The sequence below is a fragment of the Calliphora vicina genome, chromosome 4 (genome assembly GCF_958450345.1).
Source record: "Calliphora vicina chromosome 4, idCalVici1.1, whole genome shotgun sequence".
In the NCBI taxonomy this organism is placed as follows: Eukaryota; Metazoa; Arthropoda; class Insecta; order Diptera; family Calliphoridae; genus Calliphora; species Calliphora vicina.
Genome location: NC_088783.1, coordinates 6,226,421 through 6,253,071, shown reverse-complemented (window position 1 = coordinate 6,253,071; position 26,651 = coordinate 6,226,421). Strand labels below are relative to the sequence as shown.

General features: G+C 27.5%; 1 protein-coding gene across 6 annotated transcripts in view; it reads right to left on the bottom strand.

Annotated features, from left to right (window-relative positions):
• Positions 1 to 11,906: 11,906 nt before the first annotated feature.
• CrebB (Cyclic-AMP response element binding protein B) overlaps positions 11,907 to 26,651 on the bottom strand; it is a 35,516-nt gene continuing 20,771 nt past the window's right edge. For 4 of the 6 annotated variants that reach the window (XM_065510318.1, XM_065510315.1, XM_065510317.1 and 1 more), the window contains exons 2-6: positions 18,395 to 19,135; positions 18,169 to 18,324; positions 15,527 to 15,698; positions 12,701 to 12,847; positions 11,907 to 12,618 (exon numbers count right to left, since the gene is read on the bottom strand). In XM_065510318.1, the coding sequence (XP_065366390.1) occupies positions 12,410 to 12,618; positions 12,701 to 12,847; positions 15,527 to 15,698; positions 18,169 to 18,324; positions 18,395 to 18,727 (1,017 nt within the window). In that variant the 5' untranslated portion in view covers positions 18,728 to 19,135 and the 3' untranslated portion in view covers positions 11,907 to 12,409. The remainder of the gene's footprint in view (positions 12,619 to 12,700; positions 12,848 to 15,526; positions 15,699 to 18,168; positions 18,325 to 18,394; positions 19,136 to 26,651) is intronic. The other 2 variants (XM_065510320.1, XM_065510321.1) reach the window with 2 other exon arrangements.

The window sequence follows — 26,651 nt, the reverse complement described above, 5'->3', positions numbered from 1 at the left end:
TGAATTGCCAGTTTCTCGGCTGCTTGCTTTTTATTTTGTTTAGGGGGGTGCTTCATTTCAATGTCAGTTGAAGGACGTTTCTGTGCAATTAAAAAAAGCACAATATGCTGGAATTTCTTTTGCCGGTTGTGATCTGTATGTGTTAGAAGAGTTAAGGCAGCGATGAGAATTTTATTGTTGTTTCACTGTGTAAGCTTTTTGACGAAAAACGAACGAGACAAAAAATTAAAAAATATTCGATGAGTTTGTCAATTGCATTGTTGTATTTCGATAAGGTTGCCAGATGTTGTAAATTTAATATAAGATTGGGAATTGTGGTACATATATTTTATAAGAAAATATAAACAATCAACTTAATAAGAATCATAAGTTCTTTAAAATGTTTTAAAGAAGTTATGATTATTTTTTAGTTATATTAATTATTACTCATTTATTAATGACATAAAATAATACTTTAAAATCTTCTAACAAATTAAAATTATGTTGGTAATCATTGAAAAACTTGCTATCTTAAAGATCTCCAATAATAATTATTCGGTCACTAAGTTATATACATAATTTAAAAGGGCATTTATTATAGATACGACTTTTTTTTGCTATTATGTAAAACATTTTTTTTGATTTTAGGGAATTTGTTTGTTTACTAAAATAAATATTAAATATTATTTTATTTAATATTTATTTCTTTATTTATATCACTGAATTGTGATAATAAATTAAATTAATAAAACTAGGAACCAAACTAATTTATTACAACAATTTAGTTTATCCTATGGATATTATATATATGTCCCATGAATCCATTTTTGAATCACTATCATCAGTAAACAAACTAAATAAAAATTTGAGCTGAGTTAGTCATTTCATAAAGTTAACGTTATTTATAATCTACATAGTTATTATCATCCAAATTATGATTCATACTAATAATGTATATGGAATCAATATGAAATGTTAACCCTTTTCATTAGATGTGTGATTACAAAAGAATTTGATGGAATATTTTGTGGAAAAAAATTCTATTCCGAAAATATATATCAGAATACACGAAAAAATAATCGCGTAGAGAAAATTATATGAAAACTATGTAGTGAATGGTATGAACATATATAATAATAAGTTTTTGACTCCTTATCGAACATAATAATCGATTTTTTTTTTTATAATCGAACTGTATTTTATATGATCCATAGGAAATGGTCTATATGATCTAAAGTCATATTTTGCAAAAGTATCATAATTCCTTTATATTGAGGTGCTCATTTAATAAAATGTAACGGCAACATTTCACAAAAATTTTATGAAAAAAATTTCCTAGTATGTACTTCCATTATCTGCTGAAGACTCATAAATTGTAACGAAATATTATGACGAATACATACGAGAACATATCGAGTATTGATGAGAAATGTATTTTTTTTATTTATTCAACTAATATGTAATATCAAAAGCATTCTAGCCAAATTATGTAGGAATAATACATAAATAATTGAATATAAATTTTTGGTAGAAAAGTATAATAAAATTTGTTCATATTTTCGTTTCATGTACGATATTTATAAGCAATTTTAAGAACTTTTCAGATTTGGTGGGCAATATAAATCACAAGAACTTATCACATTAGTAAATGCATTGTAATGTTGCATAAAAATAATTTTCTGATTGTATTTTTAATGCACAATCTCCAATTTTTCTTATATAAGTTTAACGGATTTCTTATCATTTTCTTGTTGTTGCATACGAATAGTCGATCGTGTTAGGCCCCTCATATTTTTTATTTTTGGAATTTTTAGATCGAAATTTTTGGTGGGAAGTTAAGTGATCCAACTATCGATTTATAGTCAATTAATATATTTTAGAATTATAAAATGAAGAATTTTGTTGAACTGATTTTTTTTTTAAGTTTTGTTTTCGATGTTTTCAAGAAAATATGTACATATTTCAAATTTGATCACATTTTTCTGTAGAAAATTCCGCTATTATTTTAAGAAATTAAATACAAACGCTCCTGTTCTGTTCTGTTCTGTAAAACGAATGATTTCAAAAAAGAAAAATTGGCAAAATGGTGTTCTGCAAATCGCACGAATTTGTAAATTGAATCAAGTACTCGAAAGTAAAACGAGTAAGTCATGTGTATTCGATTTACAGAACACCACAATATGTGAATTCGTTTTAAATCGAAAACGTTCCGTTTACAGAACAGTGAGAAAAGATTTTTTTAAATAAATCCTGCTTTGATAAATTTATAAATTGATCATGAATATGTTCAATTATTTTTAAAGCTTAAACATTGACTCTTGTTCTATACATCGAATCGGAGTATCGATTTAGATTTTAAAAACTAATTCAAATATTTGTTTCTGTGTAAAAAATCCAGCTATTTCAAAACATCAATTTCTCAATAATGCACTTTTGAAAATCGCAGTTTCGAAATCACTCGGTTTACAAATTTCAGATTCAAACAGAATTCATATTAAATTTCAACAACTTTTTTAAGTGTTTGTAGTTTTTGTTATTTTTTTTTAGATAGAAAATCTTATGAATGGTGCTAAACTTTCCATAATTATCATTGTGACATTCATTAAAGACGACCTCAAGGGTAAACGTCATATTTAGATGAATGTTTGTTTGACTCTACGTAGCATGTGCGAATAAAATCGATAATTTACTTTAAATAATTTTGACATTGGTTTGTCCTTTTTAGGTTTATTTTGCTTTTTGTGTATGTACATAAAAATAGGCAATTTTTTATATTCATTAACTTTGTACAAATAATGCATGAAAATCTACAACTATTCACCTCTATTTCACCCTTAACATTTAATAACAAAAAAAGCTTTTCCAAAATTTACTTTGAAAGCTTTACACAAAGTATTTGTTTATATGTATACAATAACATTTTTTTTTTAATATTACGTATAAATATTCTGGAACCTAAAAGGTACTTGAGTAGATACTACCAAACTTTCCGATAAGCATCTTAGAATTTTTCTATAGAAACTCGTCCCATAAAAGGATAACAATTCTTTTGAATTATATTTGATAATGGGTATATAAATTTTGACAGTCAGATTATCCAAAACCGAAAACAGTTTAATCCCAAATTGAATTCCTAATTTTTTTTTAAAAAAATCGGATAATATTTAAATAAGCAAACAAAATTACAAGTGTGTAGAAATTCTATATTCAAAATTATTACGCATTCATTTGTAATATATATACATACTTCTTCCGATTCTATTATATTAGTTTTTAAAAAATTTTCTTGTAGTTGCGATGAACTTTAGCTTTATATTTCTTAATATAAGAAATAATGGCAGAAAAATTGAACATTATTTCCAACTTTATGTTTATGTTCAAGGGGTAGAGATAGAACACGTATTCATGAAATTAATTTTCGTAATTCCTTATTTTTATGACTATCAGACCAATTATGAATACAAAATCCGCGTGAGTTTTTTTCCTTCTCCCATTTTCAACATTGAATTTGAATAGAAAAATGAGAAAAGGGAAAATACCGAGGTTTTTTTTTACTCATAATTGGGCTGTATGACACGTGAACATATTATGGTGTTGTCAATAGAATTTGACAATAGAGTACATAATTATTTCCAAGTTTATTGCGAGTGGGAAACCCATGTCAAATAGTTTCCACCACAAGATTTCAATTGGATTTAACCATTAACTTATGATGTGAACATTTTTGACATAGTCACTAGGGTTCGTAATTTCCCGGACTTTTTTCTTTCCTGGGAGGAAATTAAAAAATCGTTTCATTCCCGGGAATTTTTTAACACTAAATTAAACCAATAAACGAATAATTTGACCTATAATTTTACCAGGGTTTTAAAAGAAGTATAAAATAACTGTATTTGGTTGTAGGTCCAGCCTCTATAAGGGTTTCTGATTTAATAGTGACATTTGGTCGGTATTGTCACAGTCATAGTTCTAATCAGTATGAAATCAATAAATTTATTGTTTAATTAAAAAACTTATGAAATTCGACCATTTTAAATCTACAAAACATGCGTAGTTAGAGAAATTTTTCAAATCTGATTGTAGATAAACAAATTTCAACCACTATTATTGTTATTAGTTTCTCTAAATATGAATAATAATCATTGAATATCCCTAAAAGATGTAATGTCAGGCATCTTAATAATTCGTTTATGAGCATAAATTTTAAATTTGATTCATTCTTAATAACCAAATATTTCTGCTGTGGCTTGAGTTGAGTGAAAAAAATTCCGTTATTTCAATAGTAATACTTTGCCAACTGACTATCTGTTGTTAGAACCGAAAAAATCTATGGATATAATAGAATAATTCAATTATCAACAAATTTGGCCATCAAAACTTATCTGAATATAGTAACTTTTAGAAGAAAACTTATGAAGAAATTCCCGACAAACATTTCCCGAAAATTAACAAAAAAATATTCCCGGGAATTCCCTGGAAATTTTTCCCGCGTAGGAACCCTAATAGTCACTGATGTAGTGTAAATTTTACACCTTATAATTTTTGGAAAAAATTTTACTTTAAAAAAATTTCTTCGTTAATATTTTCTTTTTAAAAATAAGAGACAGGCACATTATTCGAAAGCCTTTTTGTTAAAACCTAAAAAAATATAGAGGGTGTAAAATTTACCACTACTTCATAAGTTAAATCCGTCAAAAAATAACAGACACTAAAAAATCTACTCATGTTATTAGTAGGCCTGATTTTGGAATTCATCACTTCCTAAAAGCCAGACAGAAAATGTTGCCCAATTCAAAAGATGACAATTACTACCTTTAAATATTCGGGACTAAAATTGTTAGTGATATATCATACCATTCGTTTTCGTTCAAATTAAATTGATGTTTGTTTCACTGTGTAAGCTTTTTGACGAAAAACAGACGAGACAGAAGGTAATAAAAACGTTGTTGTCCCATTTTAAGCTTTTTGCGTATAACAAGAAAGACAAAGGAAAAACTAAACATTGGTCTCATTTTCTCTAAGAAGTTTTTAAACGAAAAACGGAAACGACCTGGAGAAGGGCAACTAACCGCCCCCTGCCATTATTTTTGCTTAAGTGTTCATAACAATATTTTCATGGAATTTATTTAAATTATTGTGAATATGTTTTTAGATTTAAATTGATTTTAAATATTCAGTTTTATTTACTTTTAAACTAAATACAATTATTTTTTTCTTGCATTTTTTAAATTGGGCAAATTAATGTGTTAATTTCAATTAAAATTTCATATTAAGACGTAGGGGAATATTTTTCTGAAGTTTTATCCAAATCTTCAAATAAAAATTAGTTTTTGATGGTAAAATAACACTAGTTTACATGGTTTTTGTTCATTAGGTGAGTGAAACTTATTTGGGTTTATTATTTTAGGTTAGTCTTACTTCGTTAAAAATATTGAAAAAAATCCAGGACGTTAAACTTTTGAGATATTTTTATGAAAAAATACCAAAAATAACATTAAAATTGGAACAACATATTCAAATTTAACCAAATACCAGAATATTCTGGTACACTTTAAATACGTACAAATAAATGTAATAGTCATAGAATTTCATTACGACATGTATCTAACTAAATTAATACCAAAAAGTTAAGACATAGAAAATACATTTATGTGGTGTGTTAAGATTTCAAGTGAGTTAGTTCAATGAGTTCCAAAAATTTTAAAAAGGCGCCATAATATAAAATTAAACAAAAAATACTTTAATAGTGTAAAAAAGCCTTTAAAAACTATTCACGAAATTCCGAAATAAATATAAAATTTGTATGTATGTATATTTTCTTTGTATATGTATTTATTTTCAAGACAAAAATAACAATTACTTTATTTTTGCACTTACACATTTTTTAAACGTTTATTATTATTGGTTTTCTTTTGACATTTGATTTTTTTTGTTGTTCTTGTTAAGATTTAAAATGTTTTTATAACTACATATCAAAATTAAAAATGTAAATCACAATTAAATTGGAATTTAGAAATATAGATTATATGGAATTTTTCATACAGATGCTTAGCTACTGGGGGTTTTTACATCAAAAATAGTTTCTTTACTTATTTGGATTGAGATATTTTTGTACAAAATAAAAAAAATATAACTTGTTGTTAGATTTTACTTCATAAAAAATGTTGTTTTTTAGTTTTCTTAAAAAGGAAAAATAATTGAATTTTTTTTTAATATTATAATTAGAGTTTTTAATTCGTTGAAATTATTTTATTTTGGAAAAAACATGTAAGTTCTTATTCAAAATTTTGATAATGATGTAATTATTTGGTTAACATTCATTCCATTACTTTCAATATGAATATCTTCAAAATCAGAAAAAAAAAATTGAAAAGAAGCTTTATCTGTATATTAATAATACATACCCAGCACAAAGAGAAGCTATGTATATTCGGCTGTGCTGAATTTTATATATTCTTCACCAAAGTATACTTTAAGAAAAATATTGAAAAGAAAAAAAATTTGGCGTTAAAAAATATTTTTCCTGATTTTGACCTATTCAAGTCAAGGTCCGAATTTTTCTGGCGTTAGAGGTCGTTTTTAAGGTCATAGAAATGTCTTTAGATATCCTTATTGTATATCGATGACTTAATATAAAAAGGCCCTAACTTGTGTTTTTTTAAGTCGATATTTTTTGGGCTATTTATGATATACATATGATCGGACCATTAATCGAAATAAACGAAAATCTGGACTTACCAAAAAAAAAAAATACAAGTTAGGGCCTTTTTATGTTAAGCCATCGATATGTTAACAACTTAGTAATCTAGATATAGATAAAAATAGAGGTAATCGTGTTCTTGCTGATATTTCAGGGATTATTGCGAATATATTGAGGTATGTATGCAAGTTATTTGTGGGCTTCGGAAAATGAAACTTAGGAATCGTTACACTGCGTAACTCAATGATGTTCGAAAATGTGTGCTAAATACATTTTAATTAGAAAAGATTTCCTTTCGAAACGAATTAGGCAGTAAAAAAATAATATTACTTCCATTTGTGAGTCTGACATTTTCTTTCTTTTCTTTTTTATTTGTGTGCGTAAATAAAAAATTGTCAAAGAAAGCATCAACTATAAAACCGATGTGTGATTGCTTTTTTACTGCGTTCAAAATACTCATTTTCGGCATTTTGAAATAGTATACACAGTAAGCATTTTGTATGCCGGCATTATGAAACAGTATACTTTGTTCAAATACAAAGCAACTAACATTTTGGAAGTCAGCCTTAGTTTCTTTCCGATCTTGTTTATGAATCGGTCCTAAAATTTACTTTTTATATGTTGAAATCAACTTTCCGTAGCCCCCAAATAACTTACAAACATGATTGATACATTAATATATCGGGAATTATTCCGGCTCGGTTGCTATTTAAAATTTATAAAATTTGCTCACAAATGGCTGAGATATAAGGAAAAAACCGGAACAACCTAGATTTTTGGGAAATTTTTTATCTATATCTGAGCTAGTTTCTTACTTGTCGGTTAAACTCAGCTTATATTAAACCTGAAACATATTTTACAGGGATTTAACCAATGATTGTGTTTCTCACTAATGGATTAATTTTGTAAGCATTGCCATACTTTTCAGTCAAATCACATGTGCATTCCTCAAATTTTATCATATAAATATGGCAATACTTAAAATTGTATAAGAAAAAATCAACCGCGTACATAACTTTTTTTTGTAAATTTTAACTTTGTAAAAGAAAAAGAGACATTAAAGTATATAAAATGTACATATATGTATGTATTAAAAATTATATTGATGTTAATAAAGCAAATCAAAACAAAGAGCTGTTGTGCTGAATAGTTTATTTTATTTTTCATCTGTTTGTGCTTTGGCATTTTATACTCACCAATGCACTATAGTTCAAAGTATCACTTTTTCCGTGCGAAATTCAAATTTCGAAGTTGTTATTATTCATTATTTTTTGTTGTCAACCTATTACAAAAACTCCAATGCAATCAAATTCGCAATTGGTTTTTGTAAAATACAAAATACTGCTTGACAGCACGCCTTCAAAGTCAAAGTTTCGATACATTTTTAAAAATTTGTGAATAGTATCAATATTATATTGTAAATTTTAACCGTTAATTGTGGAAAGTGTGTGAATAATTTAAATAATGTTTAAAATGGAAAACAACGAGAAGTGTAAGTACTTAATTTTTCTTTCCTAAATATTTTTAAACTATTTTTAAAAATTACAATTTTTAAACATAACCTTAAAGTAATTTCTTTTGATTTCAAAACTTTAATTTTATAGAAGCTTTTAAAAAATGTTAACGTTTGTTAAACTTGAAATATAATGAAATAAATATATTGAAATGTCGTGAATTCATTTCACTTTATTTCATACTGCGCATTTTTGCGCTTTCTGAGTAATTAAATTTTTTCTAGGTTACTGTGCTATAAAAAAAATTAACTTTTTGGCTAAAAGAACGCCCAAAAGACGCAAAATATTATGCTATTATTAAATGTATTGTGAAGAAAATTAGTGCTCCTGTTATTCCTAAGGGCTGTACGATTGGTTGAAATGATGAAAAATCCGCCATTTTGTCTACAATTACTTAAAAGAAAAATGTCAAAAATGCAGAAGAAAGGAAGATAATTTTCGAAATGAAAACAATATATGGCTTAATAGTGATATATGCTTTCAGATTTGTATCTTTGGTTACCAATGACATCCTCAGTACACAAGGTATTAATACATTCGAAGCCGATGATAGAAAACACAGACGAAGAAACAGGATCGTTTTAAAAATTGAACATACCCGAGGTGTCCTACAATGGGGACCTCTGGCCGCACCCCTGGTGGGCCCATGCGGTCAAAATTTAAACTTTTCAACACTTCTTCTTTGCGCATATAAAATTTTCTTCAAATATAACTAAGGACTAAGGATTTAGAAATTACAGATTTATTTCCGTCTTTTTTTTCTATACCACTGTGCGAAGTTTTATCTGATACTTCAATTAATATTTTGAATCAAATGTGTTTACAAAATGAATTCACTGATTCAACTAATTTGACTGAAAACTAATATGAAATAATTTTTTTCTAATCAAAAGCAATGTATTTACTTGATTTTTTTGATTTACGGTCGGTATTGAAAACATAGAGAAAACACATAGAGCGGAAACTCTACTGTCAAAGACCTAACTCAGTTGTCAAAAACCTAAATGGTGAGAATGTATTAGTAAAAAAACTATGTGAAAACAAAAACAACACTCGTATGTGTAACTTTTTTGAGTAATTTTTTTGTTTGAGTTTTTTTCGAGTTTCCGCTCTATGTTCTCTATGATTGAAAATTTGTTTAAAACAATTCAAAAACTTTTTATTTTCATATGTATCGGGTATGTATTTATAAAAACAAATACGACAAACAAAAATGTAAAGAAAATATAAAATAAAAATAAAGTTAGCAGAAAAATATAGAAATAAAATATTTGTAATACTATCGTGTAAACAATAAATGTATTTTTCGAAACGATTTCTTGACATACCGAAAGATTTCAATAATATTTTAAATTTGAAAAGTGTTAATACACAGTATTGCCGTCTATAAATACCTTAAATAAACAATAAGTTAGAAACACAATTTTTAGTTTAATTTAGGTTTAAACGAAGAATGTAGATTATCTTTATCCCAGAAACCAGCTCTAAGTCATTAATATAGACAATATGGATATCTAATGATAGAAATTTCAAAGACCATTGCAACAATGTATACAAGTCTATATATAGTAAGTTATACCTAAAATGGGTCAAAATCGTAAAAAATATTTTTTAACCCGATTTTTTTTTCACCAAAAAAATTTGTCATACATTTTTTTGACTGATAAGTTTAAAAAAAATAAAAAAAAAATTGGAAACAAACTTAAAACATGTAAAATGTATGTATTGAGTTTTCACTAAGATTTGAAAATCACTACTGTAGTTGTGGTGATTTTTCTACTTATTTTTCCTCACTCGTTATGCTGGGTATTTTCATCTACATACAACGGCATGTATGTATTATTCTCATTTGTATTTGAGCTAATTCTTTCATATATTTAAAATATGTATACAAATAATACGAATTTAAAAAACTCGTGTCTCATAGCTAACTACTGTTTCTTTAATTGTTTAACTTTTATAATTGTGAAAAATATTTACCTACATAAATTACATAGAAAGTTGAAAGGCGGTTCTTATGATATTATATGTTTTATTTTTGCATTTGAATTAGTTTTCTGACTTAAAGTATGGGTTACTTTTTGGCTGTTTTTAATTTATTAACTCAATTCACATAATTAGGTTGGCTGACGCAGGTATAAAAGTTGCTCAAGAATAAAAAATTTCCTTGGTGCAAAGATCTTTCGGAAATAATATTGAATAATTTTGCTATTGAATAGCGATAAAATCGTTGCATCAATAGCGGAGATGTGAGCTATAAAATCAAGATTGTCCTAAAATGTATTCTTAAACTAATTTGCATAGATCTGTAAGATATGCTTTTCTAAATATGTCCCAGAATGGCTGAAATATTTTTGTTAAAAAAACTACTTTATTATTTAAAACATTTTTCGGGTTCGAAAAATTCGTGTTAAAAAAACATTTTTCAGAAATTGTCTATCCAAATTTACATTTCAGAAATTGACTTTTGAATTGAAGAAATTATTTGTTTGTTAATATATGAAAGTAAATACAATTATTATTATTTTTATAGAGAATTAAAGTTTCAATTGTATATCGTTACCATTCTCATGATTTTTATCACAAATCGAGCCTTCGGTTGACCTGATTATGTGCATTGCTAAATATTCCTTTATCTGTAATCAAATTCAAAAAAAAAAAAAAACATTGTTTCTTGTTGTTGTTTTTTTTTATATTTTCATTTTGATAAAATGTTTTGGTTTTGTTTATTTGTTTTTTTGTTTGCATTTATTTAAATTAGATTTAAATTAAAGTTATAACAAAGAGCATATAATTACATAATTATTTAATTAATTACGCATTATACTTATATGTATTTAAAAAAAAAAAAAATAATTAAAGTGTTGTCTAAACACTCTCCTTTTAACTCATGAACATGGTAAACATTTTCTTAAAAAAAAATGTTACTAGCATTTGAATAATGCTCCCTACTTCAGTTGGGATCATATTTAAAATTGCCTTAATTTGTTTTAGTTTTGTTTTTGTATAATCTAGAAATTTATATAAAAAACAATAGATTTTCTTTAGAAAAATTTACAAAATACATATGTTTTGCTTTTTTTAAAAGTTAATTACAGTACATTTTTTTCGTAACATAAAAACTTAAATAAAAAATTTTCTATATTAAATATTTTTACTTTTCTTTGTATTATATGATGAACTTTTTAGAAAAACAAAAAGTTTTTTATTTTTTTTTTTTAATTAAAATTTAGTTTTGAGCCTAAAAATAAATTATACTCTGTTTTCTTTATAACAATAAACATTTCTTATTCTTCGTAATTTTAGTAACAAAAAAAATATACAAAAAATAATAGATTATATAGAAAATATAGACAAGATGATTTAAGTTGAATAAATCTTAAAATTCAAGCAATTACCAGTAATTAAATACCAATATGCACATTAAGAGCAGCTCAACCTTCACACAAATGAACAAGAAACAATTGTGAATGCATTTTGTTTTTAATATGTGTTTAATTTAATTTAATGAAACAATCCTAGTGTTTCAATTGAGTGAAGATTAAGATTCTCTTTATCTTTACATTTTTTTAAGTTTAAAGTTGACTTTTATGTTTTATATGTACAATTTCTTTAATTTTAATTTTATTTTAAATAAATTATTTAAAAGTAGTATTTATTATTATTATTATTTTTTATTTGTGTAGATTTCTTGTGTAGCTTTTAGGTTTCTGTTGTTTTTTTTTTTAAGACAATGAGTTGTTAGTTTTTCTTCAAAAAAGATATTAAAATTAAACTTCTAATCAGGTTCACAATCGTTTGCAGCCGAAGTAGTGGGTCGTATGCAAGAAGCGGTAGGAGTTGATGTTGTACAGACAACTACAACCTCTTGCTTTTGATCCTCCACCAGGGCCTTGCGTAAAAGCAATGACTTTCTGATATCTAGAAAACGACCATTGCCTAAAGTTATAACAGAAGATGTGGCTGCCGAAGAAGTGCTGGGTTTGATAACCAACAACTCTTCCTCTTCCTGCTCGTACTCTTCTTCTACAGCTGCTTCATCAGTAATCAGTTGCTGCTTCATCTCCACATTTTTATTAACAATTAATTCGATATCTTGCTCTATCTCCCTTTCCTCTTTCTCCTCCTCATTTGTTCTGACGAAATGAGCATCATCATCGTCGTCTTCTTCAATAACTTTAACAATGGTTTCGTGTTCTAGACTGGGAGGTTTGTCTCAATCATTTTTGGTTTGACAATAAAGCTCTTTGAGCGATTTAAGCTCTTCGATCAGAGCTTTATTTTGGTTTTCCAGCACCGCCACACGATTTTCCAGGCACTTGATATATTCCTTCTTTTTCCGACGACATTCCCGGGCCGCTTCTCGATTTTTCTGCAGACGTATTTCACGTTTTCTCGTCTGATCCTCGGCAATGACATTGTTGTCTGTAATTATAGCAATAAATGAGAGCATAAAATAAAGATTCCCTTGTAAGAATTAAAAAGAAACTAAATCAAGGATATTTACTAGGATTGTATGGCATCCTATTGGGTAAATAAAATGCTGACGTGTTCTCTGGCGGTAAATGTATTAGGGAACCAGCTGTAGGTCCTGCCGAACCAGGTGCCAAGGCGGGTATACCAACACTTTCTGACATTTGCATATTTGTTCCAGCTTAATATTCATATTCATTCATTCATTCATTTTTCAAAATAATTTTCATTTGTTTTATTTAAAATGTAAGAGTGTTTTAGAGTTGAAATGGTTTTTAAGTGTTTTTTGTTGTTGAGTATTTATTTTTTATTTTATATTTTTTTTTTTGTAAGAAATCATCCCATTTAAAAAAGTTGGTTTGGAAAATAAAATAAAAAAGAAGAAACATAAAATTTTTAAATTAATTTTTTCGTTTTGGTTTGGTTTGTTTTGTTCTTTAATGGTCAATCAATAGACGAGTAAGTAGTAAGTAGGTACATAGTAAGTAGTAGTTAGTAATATAAACATTAAATTGTTTAAATGTGTTTTTTATTTTTGGTTTTTAATAATGAGTAGAAGCGTTTTGGTGTTAATAATTTGTTTATTTGATTTGATTTTTGTAATGCCCAACAACAAATATACAGACAAATTTTTACATACAATTTTGATGTCGCTTAAGGTTTTTTGGTATGTATGTAGTTTTAAGTAGTAGTAGTAGTGGTGATTTGATTTTAAAATAAATAATAATTGTTGATTGATTGATTTGATATAAACACATTTAATGAAATACGATTATAATAAGTAGTAATTATAATAAAGAGCACATGATGTGAAGTAATATAGTGTGTGCAGAGAGATATTTTTCTTTTTCTTTTTGATTTTGATTTCAATTTCCTAATTCGTCTACCGAAAAGCTGTGTTTTTGTGTGTATTTTTCTATAATTTTGTCCACTTCTAGGTTGATGTGATTTAAATGTTTCAAATGTGTTTTATGTGAATCATAATACTAATTTATTATAATTTACGAGTATGTATGAATGTTTTCAGAACGAGTACTCTTACATTTTTTTTTTAAATAAAGGAACACAATAATGATGTAGTATGTTGAAGAAGGAATGTGGCTTTTCTTTTGCAAATTTCAAAAAGTGTTGAAGTTTAATTGTAACCATTAATTGTCTCAGATGTAGCACATACTTTTTGTATGGGTTCGTTTGCCTCTTTGGAGAATTCCGTTCTACACTTATTTTCTGTACTTTAGATCGATATTTTATTTCGCCTCTAAATCTTACTTTTTTCCTTTTCTTTACACTTATCTAGCTCTATTTCTGAAGGGTATCACATGGGTCTATGAGTGGAAGTGTAGTTTACAGTACACACCCCTTCTAAACTATCTATGATCCCTCTTTCATAAGCTAAAAGCGTTTAATACTATTTTTTCGAAATCAATTTAGCATTTTTCAAGAAATATGTATATATAATTTATTGTGAGAGTTTTATTTCGACCTTCCAGTTTATGATTTACAAATAAACTACATTGTTGTTGAGCTCGTTGCCAATTTTTTGACAAAATATTTTATTTATTTATTTTTCGAGACAAATTTAAAAAAAATTTAAAAAAGACGTTCGAAGAAAATTCGAAATCAAATTCGACTTTTCGAAATAGCATTCGAATATTCAAAATCATATTCGAATGTTCGAAAAAATTTTAAATCTGCAAATGCAATTCGAAAAAGGTTTAATGCTGTTAAATTAATCTCTAAATCTTGAATCAAATTCGAATGTTCGAACAAATGTATAAGCTCCAAATGCAATATCATGTTTGAAAATTCGAACTTATGTTCGAAAAATGTTTAATGCTATTAAAATAATCTCTAATCTTTAAGATTATTAAAAAATAATGTTAGTTTTATTTAAAGCCAATTGCAAACTTAAAGAAAAAATAAAATTTTCAGGAATTTTAAAGTATTTCAAGTAGTATAAGCTTTTTGGAATATTTTTGAAAATTCGAATTTAATTTCGAAATACTATGTATTCTATTTATAAAAAAAATTTATTGGACAGAGAAGACAAGACAAATGTCGAATTATGTTTTGTGACAAACGGAATACTTTTTTGTATTTTTGAATAGAGAATGTTTAAAATTTGAATCTTATCGGAAACTTTTTAAAAAATTTCTCTAACATTCAATAATGTATGTGATACTAAGCTTAAGCAATGACAAAAAAAATGTAGGACAGACAGAAGTTTAAAAAAGCGTCAGAGAACTCGCAGCCATAATATGATGAATAAGACATCCATTCCTATAAATGCCTATAAATGATTATTATAAGAATAAACGATATTATGTTACAAATGAATGAAACCATTTCAAATCGATTGATATATTTTCCTTTAATAACATTAACATGCAAAAATTCATTTTATTTGAATTTTTTAAGATTTAATATTTTTTTAACAATTCTTTTTCATGGTAAACTTTTTATTTAACATTATTAAAAAGAAAATAGTGAAACACACAATTTTCAACGAATGTGTTGGCTACGATATCGAAATGGTATCATCATGAATACAATAAGAATGATTATGATTAATTACAAATGTAAGAAAATGATTTTAAGAGTAATTAAAAACAAATGAATTGTTTTTGTTGATATTTATAAAACTTAAAAATATGTATGTATATAAAACTGAAGTTACATTAATGAAATGAATAACATTTAACGTCAAGATAGCAATAATAACTGTTGTGGTGAAGGTGTATTAAAAAATAAAGAAAACTAATTAATTAAGGATCTTTACGCAATAATAAATGAAATCAGACACATAAATACATGATTTATTTTAGAATGTATGTATGTATATTTAAATCATAATAATTACCTGTTATATCGGGACCACTAATTTCCGAATAGATTTTATTGTACGAAGGTCTTCGTGTAAGTTCTCTTCGGCCGCGAGGAGAATCCTCATCAGTGAAACTATCTTCACTATTTGTGTCGAGGTGGTGTGTGTTCGGTTCAGGTTTTATCTTGCATTGAAAATGTGGAGGAATCTAATTTTTATAGTTTTGTTTTCGTTTATTTGTGTGGTAGTTTATAATGGATTGATGAACAATTTTGGGTTTGAAAAAAAAAGAAACATAAAAATTTTAATTAAACAAAATTAGGTACAAAATAATGTAAGAAATATAATTGTACATATTAGAATAATGCCTTTAATACTGTTATTATTAATTGATATACATATGTATGTATATTGATATAAAATATTACACCAGCTTAGAATACAAAGGCGCTAAGTGTATTTTTACAAATTTAATTGGTGAGACCAATAACATTCTGTGATCTTTTGTTTTTAATATTTTTAAATCTGTTAATGCAAATTAAATAAGCAATCTAAAATTGCTCTTAAATGTTTAAAAAAATACATAAAAAATGTACATTATTGTCCAGCGGAATCGAAAATTCAAATGTTAATAAGCAAATGATTTTGTCTAACATTCTATCAGTTGGTTCAAAAATGTATACAAATAAAAATTTAATGGTTTTAACTAAAAATTAAGTTGTTGCATATAATAATCGTACCAAACATTTTATTCCGATTTTCAAAGTTTGTCTCGGTTTGCCATTTTTATTAATTTAACAGATGAACAAAACGTGAGCAATTAATTAATGTTTGAACCTTATATCTGCAAGCAAACATTGGGAGTTGCATACGAATTGAAGCCCAGTGAAATTGAAAGACATTTTTGCATGTCTGAAATGCTATTTGAACGCTATAAAAGAAAATCATTTTGCCACCGAATCATCACTTGCGATGAAAAATGGATTCATTACGATAACCCGAATCATAAGAGATCGTATGTGAAGCCCGGCCAACCATAAATATCTGCATTTGGTGGGAGGAAAAAAATACTATGTATTATGCTCTGCTGAAATCTGGCCAGACCACCACAGGGAACCTGTACCAAACGCAAATGATTCGTTTGAAGCGAACATTGGATGAATCCGTAATATTCCATCATGACAACGCTCCGAATGTTGCAATACCTGTTAAAAAGTGTTTAGAATGAAGAGGTTGAGAGGTCCATACATTGCCCCGTACGACTACTATTTGCTTCGATCGAATCAGAACGCTCTCTCTGGGAACAGAGTATCCGATCTTCACTTTGGAGCATAGTATCCCATATTAGCTTGATTCGTTCTTTTGGCGCGGAATCCATATGTTGCAAGGCTAAACATTTGACAAAAATACAGCACTTATAAGTTATAATAACTATTTTTATTACAAACGCGTTACAAATGTCGCATGATAAATCTTATTAAAGGTTTTAAAATTAAAACCTATGCAAACATTTCAAAGTGACAACTTTCCATTTTAAGTTCAAAAAAAATCTGTTCCAATTTGCTGATTTTTTAAGTATTCTAGAGGTAGTCGAAAACGAGTTCTATTTATTGTCTTGTTCCGGATCCCATTTTTTTATAATATGTTAGAAACAACTAATCGACAAATTCTATCTTTTGCACTTAACATGTTGCTATCGAAAAATGTAAAAAACGAAAAAAATTGTTAAGATTTCATTATTTTTTCACTTCAAAAGTGTACGAATGTCGCGTTAGGGAAAGTGGAAATATCCATATATACGTTTGCTTATAAAGCTAACGAAATATTTTAAAGCTAAAATATCATTTTTGTAAACAAATTTTAGAGGTATTTTGGTAGAAATGCTTTGACAGTAGTACCATCAAAGTATTATCAACTCAAAAATACGTTGGTTGGGAAATGTCCAAATTATGTGAACTTAGTGAACTTAGCTCATCTGCACTACAAGTTAAAGATGACCTTCAGTTTTTCATTAATAAAGAAAATTTCAACAGACTAAGAAATAATACAAATTTAAATCCAAATTAGCGATACCTATCGGCATTCTATCGTTTTGTATAAAAACGACATTTTCATAAAAAGTGAATTTAGCACATTTGCATTCTAAGCAAAAATTTTTTGATAAAAAACCTCCAATTTTTTTTATCATTAAGAGAACAAGAATAAAAAATAAAAAAGAAATTATCAGCCCAATTATGAATAAAAATTCTCCTGAAGTTTTTTTTCCTTTTCCTATTTAAATGTTAAAAAGAAGAAAAGGGAAAAAACTCCCGGTGAATTTTTATTCATAATTGGGCTGTACTATATGATTTCAAATTCGAAATTTAAAGGTATGATCAACTTAACAAATAATTTATGTAACCGAATAACTGTAAAAGCAACTGAATATTCTTCTAATTTTTTTTTTTTTAAATTTAATAATTTTCAATTCTCAGATTTAAAATTAAGCACTAAAAATAGTACCTATTAAAACCCATAAGGTTTGGTAGCATTATTCAAATATGTATTTTTGCATAATTTTTTTTTAGTAGATAATAGATTATAACAACTCCAATTGATTTTCTCGTATGATGGAGATGTATATGGATTTAGTTTTGATTGGAGAGAAAAGTGTAATAGACTAATAAAATAAAACTTACTTGGACAGCATTGCCTGATGTTGTGTGTATAACTGTGGTATTTGGTTTATTAACAAATAAAACACCCTTGGGTATGGCAACAGGTGTCTGTGAATTGTTACCGGCAGCGGTTTGTATAACCGAAGATTGATTGGCTGCTTGTATGACGGATTGCACCTAAAAATCATAATAAAAAAAATACAATTTAAAAATCGAATAAAAATTTCATGTTCATTTATTAACAAACCGGCAGGCCGTGTGGATTATTGGATAAATATTGTACAACATTTGAGGTGGTGGTTAAAACGGTACCAGCCGCCACTGCAGCGGCCACTGAGGCTTGCACCTGGTTTGGTGGTGGAGGCGCTAGGTTTTGGCTGTTATTTGAATGTGTTAAATTTATTTGTTGCTGTGTAGATTGTACCGCTGCAGGTTGTTGCTGGGATGGATGCTGCTGGGGATTTTGTTGTGACGCTGTTATAGTTAAATTATGTCCTACTCCTCCGCCACCAGCTCCCGATGTATTTGTGTCGTCAATATTATTTGAGGAGTTGCCATTCTCCTCTACGATGCTGTCCATTTTTTCGATCTTCAACAGCACCGTCACGTCTTCCGACAATTGCTTCAGTTTGGATATTTTCTTGCTGTTGGAGACAACACTTTTCAGTTTTGTACTACCTACCCTCTCTACCTCAAGAGTTTTGTATTTATTTTTCCGTTGATAGAGTGTACCAGTGCCAGAGTGAGTGTTTTTGTGTTATGTTTTGCTGAAATTTGATTTAAGGCTTTAGTAATTGCGTGTCTACACGCGAGCCTACACCAAACACCAAACTACACTTTAAATTAAACTGGCTCGAATTTAATTGAACGGGGACGTAATCGGTGGTGATTTTGTCTAGGTTTTCTTAACAGCGGTGGTTTTGTTCCTACTGCTGAGGTCCAAATAATGACGTAATGTTTTAAATTATCCAGTTTGAATGTTGTTTAACTACAAGTAGACGAAAAAACAACATAATTAATATTTCAAAATAAAATTCCATTATTTAAAAAAAAAAACAAAACAATAATAACAGCTTTATTATACTATTCTAATTTCGAGTCTATGTGTAAGCATTTACAATGCGCCGCTGTATTTGCTAGTTTAACTACAAATCTTAAGGAATAAAGAATGAAAACTTTGCTTGATAAAACAAAAACACGCTCAAACACAAAATATTTAACTGAAATAAAAAATGTTTGTTAGTGTACTACTGTTGAGATACATATACTATGTATCTATAGATTATTATTAATATGTATGCGTACGAATGTTTGTACATACATATGTATGCATGTATTCAAGAAATTCTCCACAACTTATAAATTAATACTTGTTTCAATTCAACTGTTTGTAATCGTCACAACAATATTTTGCGCGTATGAGTCACCTGAACACACTATCAACAAACAACAAAAACGTAAAAACAGCAATAATAACAATAACAACAGCAACAGTAGTAACAACAATGTTTAAGTAAACGATTCAACGTTGTTGACTTTATCATCGACTCTATCACCATCAATAATGTTGCTGTTTGTTCCAACCAAGTGTTTACTCCTGCTGGCTGGCTGGCTGACCAAGTTTTTGCCAGTTGCTTTTAGCCAGTATCTTTTACTTACGGCCGGCCATTTATCGGTTGGATCGTCGTCGTCGTCATCATCGTCATAATGTTGTGTTATGAATGTAAACAAGCTGGAGTTGCAATGCTATCATAATATTTACATGCAATGGATCTATGAATATGCACTTATGTATTGAATACATAAACATTTACATACTTATTTATGTATCTCTGTACATATGTATATGAAAGTAAATAGCTGCTAATTTTTTTTATATGCAACAACATATACAGATAAATACCTACAGTGCGAATCAATTGAATATGGAATAGTTTAAAGATTTTTGTTTAAGATGTGAAACTTATATGGGATTGGTATTTTAGGACTTCCGACTTTAGGGAAAAAATTGAAAAAATTCAGGATTTCAAAATTGTGTGGAATTTATTAAAATGTTATAAAAACAAGTAGAGCTATATTCGGTTGTGACGAATCTTATATACCCTTCACCAAATTATACTAAAAAATATTTTTTTTAATATTATTATTAAACAAAATTGGAATTATTTTTAATTTTTGTTTTTCCAAATTGTTTTTTAATTTTTTTTAAAAATTTTTGAAATTAAATTTTTTTTTTTGGAATGATCAAAAAAATTCGGGGTAAAAAATATTTTTTTTCCGATTTTAACCCATTGTAGGTCCAACTAATTCTAGCCTTATTCATATACATATGTACATCGTTGCAATGGACTTGCCACTAATGGCGAAGTATAATAACATTGAAATTGAAGCAAGAAATCAAAAATAAATATACACAGCCCTATTATGAATAAAAAATTCCCGGGAGTTTTTTTCCCATTGAATTTGAATAGGAAAAATGAGAAAAGGGAAAAACTCCCGGGGAATTTTTATTCATAATTGGAGTTATAATGTTAAGTATTTTATTATACATTTTTTCATTTGTCTCCCTCACGACACTCCAACAATAGTTAGGTTCGAAATATTGACTTTTTTTAAACAAAATGATGAGTTTTTAAAATTTCTGCACAAATTATAATAAATCTGGGGGATTTCATGTCAAGTGAACCAACTATTGAAATCGATGTCTTCCCATCGGGAGTTATTTTGGATTCAGACACAATTTTTCAAAAGATCGTTGGTGAACTCTCTGAGTTAGAGGCGGTCAAAATTTTACATTTTGGCCAAACATGTGTTTTTATCATCCATGTTACTTATTTCCTATTGTTCTTAGCAAAATGTATCCCAAATAGTTTAGAAGCTATTTCTTCAATCTTTCGAAAAAAAAAATAGAAAAAAAATGTTGACATTTTTTTCCGAAATCAAAAACTTTTTTAATTTTTTTTTTTTTCAAAATGTCGCTTAGCGGGATGCAAGTTGAATATTTGTCAAAATAAATGTTTTGTAAATCAAAACATAAAATTTTTGACTTTTTTTGCAAAATCAGTGGGATGGATGCGAGTTTTAAAACAAAAATTGTATGTCTTGAGTTACAAAACATTTATTTTGATATATATCCCACTCGCATCCCACTAAGCGAACAAATAGGTCTTAAAGCAGAACAACTCTGTGGAGTTTGGACAAAACATCTTAAGTCGAGATAAGAAAATATCTTAGTTTTTTTATAATAAAACTAACTTTTCAAAACGCTCCGTTTACAGTAATCTGCTTCTTCTTACGAATATTAGTTTCTGAGATATCATAAAAAAACAAATCGACTTATTTGGAGTTGTTGTTGATTTGTTTTTGACAAAACAACTTAATTCGCAAAAGCTGTTGAATTTATCGATAATTATTTTATTATTTATCCTTTGTATAATTCTTTGAGAAAGTTCTTCAAGGAGAAATAATAAAATATTGATCGATAAATTCATGTTTTTGTGCTCTCCTGAAAAATTTTAAAATTCCACTTAAGTTGTTTTGTCAAAAGTTCACAGAACTAAGCTTTCTTTTGAGCAAAAATTAAAAAAGGGCCCATTTGGAAAAAAAAATTCGATTTTGAAAAAAAAAAATCAAAAATTGTATGTCTAGATTTACAAAATATTTATTTTGATAGATATCCCACTCGCATCCCACTAAGCGATCAATAAGATCTTGAAGGAATGAAGAAGAAAAAATCTAAATAAATTCCTCGGTATTTCCCGCGTAGGAACCCTAATAGGTGGGAAACAAAAAGTACTACAATCAGCATTAATATTTTCCCACTTTTAAAATATCGTTTCCTTACTCAAGTGTTTTGTACTTCTTGTGGTAAGTGGAGGCCATCGTTTCGTCTTTATCGTGTTTGTATAAGATGAAGAATATGCACATGTATTATGATCATTTTCAGTCTGTTTTATTTTTTATACTTATATGTATGTATGTAGCAGAGCTGTAAATGAATCATTCTTTTTTGATTTTAATTCATTATGAATTAGCTAAATTTTGAATTAATTCATTGAATTGAAAAAATGAATTGAATGAAATTTGAATCAATTCAAACGAATTAGGCAGAAATGAATTTCAATTCATTTCCAATTCAAATGAATTTGTAAAAATGAGTTGCAATTCATTTACAATTCATTTGAATTGAATTGATTTTGAATTAATTCAAATGAATTAGAAAAAAGAATTAGCAATTCAAATGAATGATTCAAAAATGAGTTGCAATCAATCAAATTCAAGAGCAGATCTCTAGGGGGAATGAAAGATTTCTCCTACCAAAATGAAAATATCCAGTACAAAAATTGAAAAGCCTTGTCCTGTATACGCGCCTGATCAATGAAAACATGGTGTTTGGAGTTTATCTTCAAGAAGAACTGATTTTCATTTTGAAATACACTGAACGACAAAACATATTTAATATTCACGAAGCAATTAATAATTTTTGATATTTTTTGACCCACGACCACCCAACAATAAACTTTTTGCTAATATTTATATTATATTTATTTCAAAAAATAAAACTATCTTCCAAAAATAATCAAAAATCAGGAAAAATAACAATGTATGTAGTTCAAAACTCAATTGAGTTTCATAAATAAGGCTAATTAGATTTAACGGCGCATTATATTTAAAGGAAGTCTTTTTAACCGTCGATTAATTATACTGCATACTTAATGACATTGAAGAATCTGCTAAATATGCTGCGAATTTCGCGTCGGAGTTGGAAATGAATTGCTAATTTTTTTTCTAATTCGTTTGAATTAATTCAAAATCAATTCAATTCAAATGAATTGTAAATGAATTGAATTAATTCAAAATCAATTCAATTCATTTGAATTGGAAACGAATTGCAATTCATTTTTACCAAATTCATTTGAATTAATTCAAAATCAATTCAATTCATTTGAATTGGAAACGAATTGCAATTCATTTTTACCAAATTCATTTGAATTGACTCAAATTTCATTCAATTCATTTTTTTGTGTGAATGATTCGCGAATTAATTCAAAAATGAGTGATTCATTTACAGCTCTGGTATGTAGTATATTTATTTTGTTATTGTTTGTGTTTTTATTTGTAAAAAAAAAACATTTTGATAAAGTGACGCATGCATTTCTTCATCATCGTTTAGCAAAAAGAAAAAATACTAAAAAAGTTATAACAATAATTCTGATGATATTCATACATATGTATGTATTTATGTAGAGGATCGAAGTGAGAGATTTTTTGCAGTCGTAAGAATTACAGCGGAGCTAATTTTATATCATTAAATACTTTAAAGTTATTTTTTTTTTATTAATTTTTCATTTACATAACCGAGCTATATATAAAACTACATTTTACGAGTTCAAAATTTATATACATATGTAATCTAGAAGTTTATAATAGCTCTAAGATCCTTTGGATCATTCAAAGTATTTATATTATGTAGAGTATTTATATTATACCAATTTCAATTCCAAAGAAATTTGACTTCAACAATTCTATTTCTGAGAATTAACTTTAAGAATTACAAAATTGTCACACTAATATGGTTCATTGTTGGGTCATACTTTTGTATGAACATACATACATATAAGATCGGATTCTGAGGACTCATTTTGTTTGTTGTTATATAAAAATGTCCTCTGTACATATTTTGTATGATTATTTATTTTGGTTCCATGCTGATTGTTAAGCCTTGATCAGCCATCTAATTTTTGTGCTATAATAAACAATTAGCTGATATTTGAGTTTTGGTTCATGTCTCTGCTAGTCAATCACCTCAAAGATTTATTATGTATTTCAGTAACCGGCTTCCCTTAGAAACTTTTTACTAACTGGAGAACGGAAAGTTTTTCAACTCAAAAATTGTGAGAAAAGCCGGTTTACATAGAAATTGTAAATAGATTTTACGAAATTTTGATAGGTATTAATATTACAAAATAAATTATATTTATTTCATATCCACGTTATTTATTACATACATTTTTTCAGAATTTTTTATCCAAAATTCATAACAACAAAAACAAATAAAAAAAACACCAATCACATTATTATGATATTATTGTACATAATTAAATTCTGTGTGACTTCGTTTAGCTCTTAGTTTGGTTTTGTTATTTTTATGAAATGACGTCATGACATTGTGTCGTTGATATGTATGATGTCGTCGACGAAGTTATTGTGTTGGGGAGTGTGTGTGTATGTGTTTTAATAGGGTTCTATGCAGAGGTACGTTGTTCATATTTTCTATACTTGTGTTGCTTTTTGATTTCTTTTTCGTTGTTACGTATGAAAAAAAAAAAAAAAACATACACAAGTTGTTAGTGTTAAACTTTGAATATAGATTTGAAATCGCGTATAAGGTTGCCAGACATTGATGCCAAATTTGACGATTTAAAAATTCCTTACTGTCTTAGTAAAAGCATGGTCCGAGTTTATTTTGTACTGCCGGTAATTTTTTTGTAGTACAGATTTTGGTGATTTGTTATTTTAACACGTACTGTTACAGAGTTAATCATGTTAATCAATGTATATTTATCAGGTCTAGTTAATATATTTTGTTGTTGTACCAGACTAACGATTTGTTGTATTTTTGTTTGACAATAGGGAGTGACTCGTCTCTATATTCGGTAATTTCAGATCTCAAATTAAAATTTTTCTATTAGGATGGCCTGGTGGTTGCGGGTTCGACTCCCGTTAGAGATTCTCGGTGCAGATATTTTTTTTTTTTAAAATTAGCATAGTAAACGATTTTAAGTGAAAGGGGCCTGTTTCGATACATTTTGTTTAAGTTTAAAGCGTGAATTATTCATTATTGGTAATATAACTTATCAAATTAAATATACGACTCTAAATGAGACTGTCTTGACTGTGTTATGTTTGTGAATTCCTGAAATGTTGTTTAGTAAGCTGTCTTGGTGTTTGGAGTTACATTTAGTGTTTGATTTACGTGTTGCACTAGTGCAATTGGTTGAGGCGCCAAAATAGTATATATGTTTGAAGTTTAATTTGCGGATAGTGTGTAGACATTGATTTGTGGACTGTGATAGGTACCTTTCCGGTGAATTTATCAGTCTCTCATGAACTTATTCGAACTTGTTTTGATTATTGTTTGAATCACTTATGATATTAGGATTTGAGTATTGTAATTGATTATTAGATATACACCCTTTTGATTACATTGTTTGTCATATAGGTTGGTCCCTCTACTGTTTATATCTCTGAAGGTGGTATCAACTAACAGACATTCAGTGACTAATATTTATATATACATATATTTGGCCCTTATAGTTTCTAGGTTGTACTGAGTACCATGTTTTCTCTTTTATATGGTTGATTATTTCTGTTACACATATACTTATCAAATTTCTTTTTTCCTAGTGGAAACTAGTTTTTCTTATCAAGTTGCTAATTTACTGACATCAATTAAAGAATCATTATCTAATAATGATGTTTTATAATGTAATATGTTTGAGTTTAAGTTTTGACTTTGTTCAATTTTATTTATAATATTTATTTAATTTATATCATAATTATTTAATTTATTTTATATTTAAATTTTTTAATGTAAACTAATTTTTTAAGTAGAAATTTATAACCGATTATGGCCAATAGGCTAGGTTGTTGAAAATAAATAATAATAATAAAAAAAAAAAAATTTGAGCCATTTATTTTTATTTTTTCCACCATTAATAATGTTACAGATTCTAAGACTAATGGTGCAATTTGTTTTTCTGTTCTCTTCATGGCTTCAATTCCATAGATTTTATTTTGATCGATTTCGTTTTAGATTCATCAGATTCCGTGTAATATATTAATTCCAAAAATATTTAGTAGTTCTGTAGTTCGTTTTACTTTTTCTGATGAAACGAAATACGGAATTAATTTAGCTTACGATCGGAATGGAATTCTGTGATGTCACTTTCTTTGGAAAGGCGATAGATTGGAGAAGGAAAAGTGGTGAAAGGAGATGAAAGTTTTTTGTTTGACAGCTCTGTAATTGCGAGTTATGTTTTAAATTAGTACTGGTTGCAGAGCCTATCGTGGTAAGTAGGCGCATTATTATGTATAATGAACTGATGTTAATTGGCAGGGGCTGGAAAATGAATCAAAAATGTATACGCATATAACTACAAGTTAACATATAACCAGACTTCGAGTTAATGGGCATTAATGAATAAAACATCAAAATTAATAAACTGTTCGAGCTATGTACTTGTATTTGAATATGCATTAAAAATAAAGGCCCATAATCATAGTCAAACACTAAAGTCGGTTCTTTTTAGAAACAACTTTAAAATAAAAACCTGCTTTTAATTATTTTGCAACTATAGTCAAAATTAAAGTATGTTTTAAATTGAATCGACTTTAACTGGGTGCCACCGCAAATGTAGAAAATGTTTTCATACAATATACAACAAAAAACAGACAAGTAGCAACGCTCAACAGCTGACATACAAAATTAAAAAAAATCCAAA